Raw genomic sequence first — 14,325 nt, forward strand, 5'->3', positions numbered from 1 at the left:
AGACTTTACGGGACGACGTCGACGTGAGCGTCACGACGGCGCCGGCCACGTTCAGCGGAGACGGGAACAAGATGGCGATTCCGGGCAGGCAGTGAGTGATCGGGAGTTAGGGTCAGGCTGGGGAGTGAGAAGCTACGGCGACTGTATGTTTGGCTGAGGAGTTCAAGTGCGCTGGAAGCGAAGGGGCGGTGTCGTCAGGGATAGAGACGGGCAAAGGCGACAATCTCGAGTCACGTAGACTCCCCTCCCCCATACGCTTTCCAGGATGCAAGCCTGAAGTTTGAGGGAGAAACTTGTGAGGAAATGAAGGAAGTTAGGCTGAGGGGCAGAGAGCGAGACTTTTCTATTTTCCAAAAGCTCGGTCTGAGGCCCCTCAGTCTTGCTGCCTACCCCGCGCTTGAGTTTCTCCCGGTTGGATGCGCTCAGGGGCACTGAGAAGAGAGACCATTCCTGGTTTCCTTAGAGGGCCTTGTTCTCCTTGGCAGAAGCGCAAGTCCTGGTTCCCGCCCTCCCTTCTCGTTTTAGGAGTGTTGTACTGAGAAGCCGCAGAAAAGGGTAGGCATGTAGGGAACTGGGCTGCACGCTCCCGCGAGACAGACAGATTCTGTATGTACGTACTTGGAAGTTTGAGCTCTGATGTGTGACCCTTACTTTGGATGCGGCTTCCCGAGATCCTCCGCTTCTGAAAGGGCAAACTAAACTAAGTTGAATCTGGTGATGGTTCTCAGATGTTCCAAGACAAAGCAAGTGAGCTTAATAAACCGTAATGGGAGCTTTCCCCACGGCCACTTGGATTTCTCAGTGAATCTTTTAAAAGTTTTTGTGGTTTACATTGTTCTCTGACTTCTTATAAACTAAGTGCACAGTAGGACAAAAATCTAGTCTTTTTCTTGACTCTAGAACATTTAAATGTTTAGCGGGTATTAAGTTTTTCACTAACGTGTGTATGTAAAAAAAAAAAGTCACTTTACCATCTGAAAAATTTCTGAACTCTTCATTTACTTTTCTTCCTTGGTAAAAATGATATTTGAGTTTGGTCCACAAATAATCACTTAGAATAATAATTATAAACTCTTGCATATTAGAATTTTGAGATGGCTGAAAATTCAGGAAGTCTACTGGCAACTTCATCTGGAAGGCATAGTAGATGTGTCAGTTGTTAACATTTAAAGATAATGTGTAATTTCTATTTCAAAAAAAAATGCAGGTATGGGCTTATTTTGCCAAAGAAAGCACAGCAGTTGCACCGTGTTTTGCAAAAACCATCAGTGTTTGCGAATGACTCTGATGATGATGATGAGGTAAGGGAACCTATGTTTTATTCCTGCGTTGTTGGAAATACAAAATTTTAAGAATTGAACTTCTGAGCTTGTGTCTTTGCCTTTGTTTGTCAATACAGTGATTTTGGAGCGTAATTACAGAATTATCAAAAAAAAAATGTTTAAAGAAGTGCTCCATCAATTTTTTTTTGAGTCTTTTTTTCCCCTTCAAAAGCTATGAACTTCAGGAGGTGTGGCTCAAACAGTAGAGTGCCTGCTTTGCAAGGTTGAAGCCCTGAGTTCAAGCCCTACTTCCCCGTCCCCCTATATCCCCCAAAAAGATATGAACTTCAGTTACTGTTAGACAATGATACAAAGTCTTTTCAGACAACTAATACTGAAGTAACAAACTTGTTAGTTCAAAGATCCCTGGGAATGAGCTATTAAGATGTTGCTAATTTCCTAGAACTTTTTCTTAGCAATGTAGTTTCTAAGTTGTTAACCAGTCTCTAGGATGACCCTGTTAACAGTTCTTTATGAGACAGCTTTTGTGGTTACTTCTTCAGTATCCACTAAATGTAATTGCTCAGTCATAACTGCAGTAATGAATAAAGTTATTCTTGATTGTACAACAATAACATCTAATATGAACCTTTTTCTGTTTTACCAGCCTTGTTAGCATTTTCTTTGAAACCCAGTTTTTAGCAGAAACGACTCCAAATATGTGCTTATTTTAATGCTTCAGTGTTTTTGTATATTTCTTAAAATAAAGACTTTGCATCAATTAATCTGGTACCTCTGGCAGAAAAAGTAGCTTCTCTTTCAGTTTTTACTAATTGTATAGTAGCATAAATAGATATCTAACAGTCCTTCATTTCTTTTGAAGAGGTTGGCTCTATTTGATTCATACTTTTAATGTATTTTTTTGAGATGAGATCTTGCTTTGCAACTCAGATTGACTTCAAACCATAATCCTCCTGGCTGTGCATCTGGAGTGCTGGGATTACAGGCATATGCCACATGTGACACACTTTCAAAAAAAATTGTGGGTTAAATTTACATATAATAAGGACTTGTGGAGTGACTTAAGTGGTAGAGCGCCTGCCTAGCAAGTGTGAGACCCTGAGTTCAAATGCCAGTACTGCCTCAAAAAATAAATTTACATTTAATAAAGTCTGGATGTTTTGTGAGTACAGGTTGGTTGGTTGGTTGGTTTGTTTGTTTTTGCGGAACTGAGGCTTGAACTCAGGGCCTATACCTTGAGCCAACTTACTTGTCTTTGTTGGCTTTGAACTGCAATCCTCCTGAGTAGCTAGGATTATAGGTGTGAGCCACTGGCACCTGACCAGGTTGATGTTTTGGACATATATTTATGCTTCAAAATGCAAAACTTTTCCTTCTGCCCTGAAAGTTGTTCTACATCCCTCTGCAGTCTGTCTCCTCACGTTTTACCCCAGAAAACTATTCATGTGGGTTCTGTCACTAGTTTTGCTGTTCTAGAGTTTCATGTAAATGAAATCACATAGCATGTACGCTTATATTTGACTTCATTCAGTGTAATGTTGGCGAGATTAGTGTATGTAGTTCTATAGTCACATTTTACCGAAGATGAGTTTTCCCCTTTTAACAACAGTGTAAGTTTTCTTCCATTTTTTTGTTTTTTTTTCATAAATTTAAAAATAATTTTGATTGTAAGATATGAAGGCTGGACGCGTGGCTCAATTAGTAGAGTGCCTGCCTTGCAAACCCAAAGGCCTTGAGTTCAAACCCTAGCGCTGCCAAAAAAAAAAAAAAGAAAAGAAAACGAAGAAATAAGGTTACTAGTTAGTTAAATCTCTATTTCTATATAGGCATCTAGATTATTACCAAGTAAAATATTGAGAAAGTCCCTAATTACAGCTGTTGAATATTTAAGTTGTTCCCAGGTGTTTTATTGTTTTATCAATAAATATCTAATACTTATTATAGATTGAGTTGATTAGTTTTGTAACTGTAGCCTATATGTTTTATTCTATAGCCACATAGAATTTATAACAATTTTGGGAGGACCATATACACATTGTCACTGACTTAAAACGGTTCATCTTATGATTTTTTGACTTTGCAATGATGCAAAAATAGTAGTCATTCAATAGAAACCACACTTTGAATTTCGAATTTTGATGCTCTCCCAGGTTAGCTGTACAATACTGGGCCAAGGCAGTGAGCCACGCCTGCCCATCAGCCATGTTATCATGAGACTAAATAACCCATTGACAGTACACTGTGTTGCTACACTATGATAGTAATTTTTTTTTGTTTTTTTGAATAGGGTCTCATGTTTTTCCCCAGGCCAGCTTGGACTACAGTCCTCCTATTTATGCCTTCTACATAGCTGGGATCATAACCCCATGCTACCACACCCAGCTTATTTGTTGACATGGGCGTCTGTCCTCCCAATTTCCCCCTTCTGAGTAGCTGGGATTATAGCTATGAACCACCGTGCCCAGCATATTTTTTAAAATTTTTGACTTATGGTATTTTCTTTTTTTACCACCATTTGAGCCATACCTCCAGTCCATTTTGCTTTGGTTATTTTTGGAGATAGGGTCTCTGGAACTATTTGCTGAGGCTGGCCTTGAACCATGATCCTTCCCATCTCAGTCTCCCAAGTAGCTAGGATTATAGGTGTGAGCTACCAGCACTGGCTGACTTACGATATGGGTTTATTATACAACCCCATTGTAAGTTGTGGACCATTGGCATAGTGTTGCTTTCAAACAATATTTAGTTTAGTGAGAAAGACACACATGTAAACATATAAAGAATACTGAAATTTAGAAAGAAAACTAACATTACTGAGGATTCCTTTGTGCTTATTGTTCTTTATTTCATCTTCATAATTACCCTGTGATATAAGTATTATTATTTGCATTTTACACATGAAGCAACTGAAACTCAAATAGGTTAAGTAATTTGTTCAAGGCCATATAGCTAATAAGTGGCAAAACTGAGCTTTGAACACAAGTATATGATCCCAAAACCTGCACTCTTTCAGTTCTATCTTGCCTTGTTTTAATAGAGTTACAAATTGTGTTAATGTAGAGAATAAAAAGATTCACTTGGCTAAAGGAAAACCAAGGCAGAAGTAGAAATTTTAACAGCCTTCATGGCTGGCTTAGATTTAAATGGGTAAGAGAGATTGGGGTAGAGGTAATTTTGATTAGGAGAAAACAGCAAAATATATAGAGTAGAACCAGGCACCTGTGGCTCATACCTATAATCTTAGCTAGTCAGGAGGCAGAGATCAGGAGGATCATGGCTCAAAGCCAGCCTTGGGCAAATGATTCTTAAGACCCTATCTCGAAAATGCCTAATACAAAAAAGGGCTGGTGCAAATGGCTCAAGTGATAGAGTGCCTGCCTAGCAAGTGTGAGGCCCTGAGTTCAATCCCCAGTACTGCCAAAAGTGTAGCAAAAAAGTGTAAGACATTTTGTGGAATAATGTGGTTAGAGAGGAGTGTGTTTAGGAAAAAATGGTTGCAAATGGGGTTTTAATAGGATTGGGCCAGGTTGTAGAATACCTTGACTTTGTATCAAATGTCAGCCTTCATATTTGTAAGCAGTGTGTAAGTAGTTCAGTGATAAAATCACACTTTTTTTGCTGGGCCCCGGTGGCTCATGTCTGTAATCCTAGCTACTCAGGAGGTAGAGATCAGGAGGATCTTGGTTCAAAGCCAGTCCCGAGCAATTAATTCCACGAGACCCTATCTTGAAAATACCTAACATTAAGAGAAAAGGGGGGGAGGAGGCTGGTGTAATGGCTCAAGGTGTAGGCCCTGAGTTCAAACCCCAGTACTGCAAAAAAAAAAAAAAACCCACATTTTTTTTTTTTGTTGGGGGTGTTTTTGAACTCAGGGCCAGGCCTTGTACTTGCTATATGGGCACTCTATCACTTAAACCACACCCTTAGCCATGTTTTGCTTTTAGTTAATTCAGGTAGGAGCTTGCCCAGGCCAGCCTCAGATTGTGATCTCTCCTCCTGCCCTGTGCCTTTCCATGTAGTTGGAATCTATAAACCACCAAACCTGGCTTATAGATTGAGGTGGGGTCTTGGTAACTTTTTGCCTGGGCTGGCCTCAAACCGAGATCTTCTCTGTCTCCAGTCTCACACTTAGACCTTGAGAAGATAATTCTTGAATTGTGAAGCACAAAAGGGAAGAAAGGAAGCTGTGGGCGGGAGGATCAAGAGTTTGAGGCCAGCTTGGGCCATACAGCAAGACTCTTACCTCAAAAAACAAAAGGATAAGGTGGGTTGGGTTGGGGGAGAGATGAAAGATTAGGATCAAGATGCCATGAGAAGTCTTCTATAGTTCAGGTGAAAAGTGAGGATCTTAACTAGAGTGAGGCTGGGGGAATCACAGGGGACAATAGATATCAAATAAACAGGTGCTGGCAGCCAGCTGAGTATATGGGAAAGAAATAGATGGAATGTTACTCTAAAGATTTCTGTTCTAGGTTGTTAAAAAGGTTACATAGGATGAAGGGGAGGAGAACTGATACATAATCTGTACAATACAGTGGAGAAGTAGATATATTTTTAGATTTATTAATAACATTAAAAAAAATTCTTAGATTCCATCCTGTCCTCTTGTGGTGCTGGCAAATGATCTTACCACTGTGTTATACCTCCAGCCTCAGGCTCTTATATTTTATCATTTATTTTACTTTTTATTCTTATGTCATTTCCCCATTTAAAAAAATATCAAGATACAATCCAAACCCCCACATTCTTCACCCTTTTAAATTGTATGGTTTATTGGTTTTTAAGAGTTGTATGACCATCACCGTCTAATTCGAGGTCATTTTCATCACTCACAAAGAAACCTTTACCCATTAGCATCACTCCTTATTTTCTCTGTTGCCAAATCACTAATCTTTTCTGTCTCTCTTGATTTGCCTATTGTGGACATTTCATATAAAAGCAATTATGTAATAGGTGGTTTTTTTGTTTCTTTCACTTTGCCTATGTTTAAGGTTGTAACATGTATCACTGCTTCATTCCTTTGTGTGTGTGTGTGTGTGTGTGACTGGGATTTGAACTCAGGACTTGGAGCTGGCAAAGTAGGCATTCTACTTCTTGAACCACACCTCCCATCCATTTTGCTGTGGTTATTTTGGAAATGGGGTCTTGCCAGACTATCTGCTCAGCTTGCCTCACACCTGTTCCTCCTGATCTCAGCCTCCCAAGTAGTTAGGATTACACTACTTCTCATCCTTTTTTTTTTTTTTTTTTTTTGCAGTACTGGGGTGTGAACGCTGGGTCTATACCTCGATCTACTCCAGCTGCCCTTTTTTGTGGAGGGTTTTTTTCAAGATAGGGTCTCACGAACTATTTGCCCACTCTGGCTTCCAGCTGTGATTCTCTTGAGCAGCTAGGATTACAGGTGTGAGCCAAATCCCTCTTTTTTTTTTTTTTTTTGGAAGTTTTAGCAAGAATTTATTTAATTTTTTGTGTTATTGGGACTTTGACTCAGAGCCTGCATTTTGAGCCACTCTACCAGCCCTTTATCGTGAAGGCTTTTTTCCAGATAGGGTCTCACAAACTTATTTGCCCGGGCTGACTTTGAGCCATGATCTTCCTCATCTCTGCCTCCTGAGTAACTAGGATTACAGGTGTGAGCTACCAGTGCCCGGCTTGGGTTTTTTTTTTTTTGTTGTTGGTTTTTTTTGTGGTACTGAGGCTTGAACTTAGGGCCTTGCAGCTGCTAGGCAGGCGCTCTACTGCTTGAGCCACTCCGGCAGCCCCTCATCTTTTTTATTATAGCTTTCTGTGGGTATCAAGTAGGATCTCATTGTTTTGATTTGCATTTTTTAAATGACCAGTGACGTTGGGTATTCAATCTTTGGAGAGACGTCTAGTCATATCATTTATCTGGTTTTTAATTGGGCTATTATTATGAGTTGTAAGAGTTTTTAAATATATTCTATGTACAAGTACCTTATTAGATTTATGATTTGTAAATCTTACTTTCCATTCTATGCGTTGTCTTCATTTTCTTTTATCTTTTTTTTTTTTCTTTCTAGTACTGAAGTTTGAACTCAGGGCCTACATCTTGAGCCACTCTACCAGGCCTATTTTTGTGATGGATTTTTTTGAGACAGGGTCTCTTGAACTGTTTGTCCTGGCTGGCTTTGAACTGCAGTCCTCCTGAGCTCTGTTTCCTGAGTAGCTAGGATTATAGGCCACAGCGTCCAGCCTCATTTTCTTGATAATGTCCTTTTGAAGGACAAAATTTCAATTTTGAGGAAGTCCAATTTATTTTTTCTGTTGTTGCTGGTGCTTAGAGAATATACGTAAGAAACTTGCCTATTTGAAGATTCACACCTATGCTTTATTCTAAGAGTTTTGTAGTTTTAGTTCTTAAATTAAGTTCTTTGATCTATTTTGAGTTAATTATTTTATGTGGTGTTTGAATTTCATTCGTTTATCTGTGGATATCCAGTTGTTCCAACACCATTTGTTGAAACAGTTATTCCCCAGTACATTGTCTGGTGTCCTTGTGGTTTGTTTTAACATATAGTCTTAGAAATTCCTTGCCATGGATATGACAGAAAGATAGGACATGTTTATCCTGTAGTTTTACATTAAATCATCCTGCCTACAGTATAATACAAAGCAACATGAAATTTCCAAAGTGTATCCAGGAGGACAGGTTTACACAGGTGTCTAGAAAGTTCACTAATGTTACTGCTGTTTCTTTTCTGTTGTGAAATGAGGGTGGTGGTAACTGGACAATGGGTACGCTACAGTTAGAAAAGATAATGCCTGGGACATTTTGCTATAGCTTTCTTTCTCCTCTTTGTCTCTCCCTCCCATAGAGGGACTCTAATGCAGAGAGTTGGTTACATAGGTGAAAGAAGAGAAGCCAAACAGGGGATGATGAGGCAATCTAGAGATTAGCAGTAGTAAGAAGTAGTGATCACAGCTAGATGATTGGTTTGGAGGCCAAGGGCCAGGATTACTTGGTTGGAACCAGGCTATCTTAAAGGAGCTGAAGCAAATGGGGAGATTCAGTTTTAGGTAGTTTTTCTTTGATGGAGCCCAGTCAGAAACCAATTAACAAGGGAGATACAGTTTAATTCGTAATAGACAAGTTATACAACTGTTCTTCAGCATACTTTACATATCTATAAAAAACGTGATGAATTCTAGCTTTTCCTAGTACTAAGAAGTAAATTTCTTAGTTGAATATATTTAAATATTTGTGTTGTTTAAATATATGTTAAAAATCTCTTTTCATAACCAACAATCTAAGCAACAATAAATTGTTGATTGTTTTGGAAAATAAAGGGAAAGATACTTTATTGTTCCCCTCCTAAGGAGAGCATGTGATACAGCTAGAGGGAAGTTGGTATGAAGCAAAACTTTTTTTTTTTTTTTTTAAGCAGTTGAGAAACAATTCAGATCTCAAATTTTAGATTCCATTTTATCTCTCTATAGTCCAGCAGAGGGGGCCCTAGTACATGAGTTCTGTTTTATTTTGTGCTTATATTCAGGGTTAGTTTAAAAATGGGAAAGTGGTAGTCCAGCACTTTTATTTAAGTAGTTCTTTTTAAATTATCAGAACTAATTAGAAATAATTATTTCCAAAGATGGAGAAGGGAAGTAAGAAAGCCTATTCTGATGCTTTTGGCTGATCACAAATGTTTGAGTGGTTTGTCTATCATACGATGTATTTATTCCAGTTTTTCTAATCTTTTCCAATTTTATGGTCATTTTTGAGTTATTTGAATAGTTTTCTTGGGGGGTGTATGCAAGCACTGTTGTTTGAACTCAGGGCCTCAGGCTTTGTTTATTTGCAAGGTAGGCGTTCTTAACACTGGAGCCCCCCCCGCCCCTGGCAGCCCTTTTTGTGTGGTGGGTTTTTTGGAGATAGGGTCTCTTGAACTATCTCCCTGTGCTGGCTTCAAACCAAGATCCTCCTGATCTCTGCCTCCTGAGTATCTGGGATTACAGGTGCGAGACACTGGTGGTGCCCAGCATTGTTTTTGGCAGTACTGGGGTTTGAACTCATGGCCTCACACTTGTTAGCAGATGCTCTACTGCTTGAGCAACTTCACCAGCTGAATAGCTTTTGTAAATAGTTTCCTTTTGGGCTGGGACTCAGCAGTAGAGCATTTGTCTGGCATGTGCAAGGCCCTGGGTATAATCTAGCAGCACCACCAAAAATAACAGTTTTCTTACTGCTTTCTCTGTCTTCAGATTCATTGTAAATATGGTTATCTGACTGATCCTCCTAAAGCACAGTTCTAGTCACTTACTCCCCAGGAGCTGAACCTAATTGTATTTAATGCTTTGGCTTTAAAATGCTTATTTGCATTTTTCCCTAATTTTTCCTCCATGCAAAGTACACTGTTATGGTTGTAGTTTTTCACAGCTTTGCTTTTCTTCATAGTGGAAGTCTTCATCTTTACATGTTGTAATTATAGTCGCCCTTCAAAATTTAGTACAAAAGCTACTTAGTGCAAGATGCCATCTATGAATTTCCTCACTAGAAATAATCTTTTCCTTTTTTCTGATACTCTTTACTTATTGCTCTTAGCTTTTTAATTTTTTAAATTTTTTTTGCAGTCCTGGGGCTTGAACTCAGGGCTTTACCTTGAGCCACTCTACCAGCCCTTTTTTGTGTTGGGTTTTTTCGAGCTAGGGTCTCACAAACTATTTGCAGTGGTTGACTTCAAACCGAGATCCTCCTGATATCTGCCTCCTGAGTAGCTAGGATTACAGGCATGAGTCACTGGTGCTTAGCTTTTTAAAACCTTGTTTATGAGTTGTTTTCATGCATATTTTGTCACTGTAATAGGCTGTGAGATCCATGAATTAGGATCCAGATATGTCTGGCTTCCAAGAATGAGTAAATTTATTTATTCAGGTGTTTTGGTTTGTATTGTGTAACTCTTAAGTACAAGTTGAGCATTTCTGACCTGAAAATCTGAAACTTGAAGTGCTCCAAATTCTGAAACTTTTTGAGTGCCAATCTGATGCCACAAGTGGAAAGTTCCACACCTGACCTCATGTTGAAGGATTGCAGTCAAAATGTTGCCATGCTAAAAATAAAGTGTAGGACTGGTGATGGGGCTCAAATGGTAAGAGTGTCTGCCTAGCCTGAGTTCAAACCCCAGTTCTGGCCCCCCTCCAAAAAAGTATAAAATTACCTTCAAGCTATGTGTACTAGGTATATACGGAACAAATGAGTTTTCTGATTAGATATTGGTTCCATAGCTGCGATCTCATTATGTATAACATTCACATATCTCCAAATCTGAAAATTCTAAACAGTAATACACTTTTGATCCTAAACATCATGGGCTTGTTTTTGTTGTTTTTGCAGTATTAGGGTTTGAACTCAAGGCCATGCACTTGCTGGGTAGGTGCTTTATTTATTTTTTGAATAGGGTCTTGCTTTTATGCCCAAGCCAGCTTGGACTGCTATCCTAGTTACATTTCTTGCATAGCTGGGATGACAGGCATACACCACCATGTCTAGTTTTATTTTTTTAATAGGTTAAGATATGGTCTTGCTAACTGTCTGGGCTGGCCTCAAATCTCTATCCTCTAATCTCCACCTCCCCAACCCATCTCTGCTCCCTGAGTAGGGTTGCTGGAGTGACCCACCACACCTTCCTGGTCCCAAACATTCTGGATAAAGGTACTCAGCCTGTAATAAATGTTTTGAGCTTTACAGGTCAACTGTTCAGCTTTCACCGTGAAAGCACTGAGCATTGGTAATAAATGTGTTCTAATAAAATTTGATTTACAAAAGTGGGTGGACTGATTTTGGCCAGCAGTGTATAACTTGCTGACCCCTGGCCTATGTGATTTTTCTCAAACTCCTGATAACAAATACTTTACAAGTTTTTAAGGTGATTAGTAATTAATATAGCTAACTATGAAGATGACAGATTAAATGTGGAACATCCTTTTAGATGTTTTTCTGTGCTAAATGCTTATTTTGCAGAATATAATGAATTTCCTTTAAATCTTGCCAATTGAAATGTTTATTTCTAGGCAGTGATATACCTGTGAGATCCAGTTTTACAACATAATTTGTATGCCATGAAAAATTACAATACATACAACCTGAAAATTATTGCTTTGGATAGAAACAAAACTGGCTTCTTTAAAAGATAATGTTAAACTACATAGCTAAAATTTATTAACTTAGTTTTATGTGTTTATATGTATATATGCATATCTATATATATGTTTGTGTATATATATATAATATATACAGATTCACTCAGAGCCATGGTGTAGTCCTTTTACAGGTACAACACTAATTTTCATAAGATGTGAAGCACTGAATAAATGCTATATGGAAAAACAGTAAAGCCTCAGTGGAAAAATGGGAAGAATAGTTATAGACAAATACAGAAGAAATATCTAATGAACATTAAAGATATTTAATCTAGATGAGGCCCTGTGGCTCAAGCCTGTAATTCTTGCTGCTCGGGAGGTAGAGATTGGGAAGATTGCTGTTTGAGCCCAGCCCAGGCAAAATATTCAAGAGACCCCATCTCAACTAATGGCTGGGCATGGTGGTGCATGCCTGTCATTCCTAGCTACACAGGCAAGCACAAATAGGATCTCAATCCAGACTGGCTGGGGCATAAAGCAAGACCATATCTCAGGGGCTCGTGGAGTGGCTCAACTCGTAGTGCGCCTGCCTAGTAAGTACGAGGTCCTGAGTTCATCTCCAGATACCACCAAAAAAACCAAAAAAGATACTTAATCTTACTATATTTAAGAAATGTAAAATATGACAACAGTAAGCTTTTTTTTTTTCCAGTGCTGGAGGTTGGACTCAGAGCCTTGTGCTTGCCAGTGCTTGCCAGAGCTTGTGCTCTACTGCTTGAGCCATGCCCTCAGCAGTTTGCCATATTAGCATATACTTTTAAAAAATGATAATGGCAAGATTTTAGAAAAATGGTCACTTAGATTTTGTCAGTGTAAGTTGATACACATTTTTATAGAGCAAAAAATGCTGTCCTTTCCTGGAAAGTGTTCTAAGGATTAGTAGCAGACAAGAAGTGTTTTTGTTTTTTGCTTTTTTGTAATGGTGCGGCTTAAATCCAGGACCTTGTACCACTGAGCTACATCCCCCCAATCCTTAGGATTAATGTCAGTCTTTTAAAAGTGCTTTTAACCCAGTATGTCAGTCAGGAGACAGAAACTATGTGAGTCTTTTCCTTTCTAAAATTCTTACCTTGAAGAAATCAGAAATCTGTACAAAAGATTTTTCGATATTCAAAAGTATTTCTCTGGAGTTTATGATAGTAAAAACAAATCAGTTCAACTTTCAACAATGAAAGTGTGGCCAAACTGAGTGTAATAGATACACTAAAGCTGTTAAATTCATCACAAAATAGCACTTAGAAAATACATAGAAAGCTGTTATAGAAAAGCTGGGCATAATGATGCATGCCTGAAATCCCAGCTATTTGGTAGACTAAGACAAGGAGGATCACTTAAGCCCAGGAGTTGGAGGCCAGCTGGACAAACACACAAAATCCCATCTCAGAACAAAAACAAGCAAAAAAAAAAAAAAAAAAAAAAAAAACCGTAAAAATGGAAGGAAAAAAGATAGTGAACTATGAATGATTTTTTTTTTTTTTTAATACTTTACAAGTATTGTTTTGGTGCTACTAGAGTTTGAACACAGGGCCTTGCACTTGCCAGGCAGGTAGGTGCTCTACTATATGAGCCACACTCCTAGCCCACAAATTTTTAAAAAAAATTTTCGATGACTTTTAAGAATTTCTCGTAGGGTATTTAGTTTCAAAACTATATTAAAATATAAAAGGAAATAGTGCATTTTGTTTAGTAAAAAGCATACTAAGAGTGGTAGAACAATTTAAGAGCATAAAATAAAGAATAAGAATGCAAAATTGAACATGTTTGTACAATACTGTATGTGAACATATAAGTAGAAAATAATAAAATGGTTAAAGGTTAATATATGAGTTTTGTTTTTCAAAATTGTATACTTACTATTTTATGGTTATAATTTTGAAAAATAAGAGGTAATGAGTGCTTTAAAGAGGAGATGACCATAATTGTGTATTTCCAAAGTAAGAAGCATTAGCAAGCTATTGGATTATGTAATACTGTCATTGCTTTTACTATTTCTTAATTTTTCTCCACTTTAATTCCAGTCTTTTAAAAATTTTTCCTTGAAAAAGTAATCTTCATAGGTCTGTTTTGCTTAATGGAAAACTAATTTTGTTTTAATTGGAAATCTGTTTAGTTTGCTAATACTAAGAAAAAGTTAAAATTTTAACTTATTTGAACATTATAATACATCTGACCCAATAAAGTGTTTCAGTTGTGGCTTTTCATCAGTTATAATCAAATAATTTCCTATTTCTCTGGATATAGTCTGGTATAGTTCAAATAAAATGACAGTTTTACACAGACATGAGAAAGCATATTATTTATGAAAATGCCAGAGCAGAATGTATAATACATGCCTTGTTATTTTAACATTTGGAAATCTAAGGGAGGAGGATCATGAGTTGGTGACCAGCCTGGGCTATATAGTGAGACCCTGCCTCAAAAAAAAAAAAAAGTCAGGAAATTTAGATTATTTTAATGATGGCTAATAATTTTTTAACTTTTCTCATATGCTACAAAACTACTGCATTCATGATACTGAATATCTCTAAAAAGCTGTATAAGCCTTGAGGGACTTAAAGTAATTGTGCAGCTATGCTAAAAATTCATCCCCTTAACCTGTTGTCCAGAAGTGAAAAAAAAAAAGAGAGAAAAAAGGATGCACTAAAGGAGGAGAGATGGCAAGAAAATTCTATTGTCCTTTTATCTCCCATTACAGAAGTAGCTGAGAGAATGCAGGTAATGAAGATGGGATAAAATAATTCTTTTTCCTAGGAGGGAAAATATTAATGTTGGTACCTCTTTCACTAAAGTGAAAATGTTCTTTTAATGCCAGCATAAAACCTACTTGGTTGTGGTGGGTTATTATTTTATATATGCAGCTGGATTTTTTTTTTTTTTTTTTTTTTTT

The 14,325-nt window shown here is 37.8% G+C and overlaps 1 protein-coding gene across 3 annotated transcripts in view; it reads left to right on the forward strand.

Moving 5' to 3' along the window:
* Nsrp1 (nuclear speckle splicing regulatory protein 1) overlaps nt 1-14,325 on the forward strand; it is a 45,355-nt gene continuing 31,030 nt past the window's right edge. The window contains exons 1-2 of one of the 3 annotated variants that reach the window (XM_020178827.2): nt 1-91; nt 1,208-1,301. In XM_020178827.2, the coding sequence (XP_020034416.1) occupies nt 72-91; nt 1,208-1,301 (114 nt within the window). In that variant the 5' untranslated portion in view covers nt 1-71. Of the gene's footprint in view, nt 92-365; nt 556-1,207; nt 1,302-14,325 lie in introns of those variants that run through there. The other 2 variants (XM_020178828.2, XM_074046536.1) reach the window with 2 other exon arrangements.

This window comes from Castor canadensis, chromosome 11 (genome assembly GCF_047511655.1).
Source record: "Castor canadensis chromosome 11, mCasCan1.hap1v2, whole genome shotgun sequence".
In the NCBI taxonomy this organism is placed as follows: Eukaryota; Metazoa; Chordata; class Mammalia; order Rodentia; family Castoridae; genus Castor; species Castor canadensis.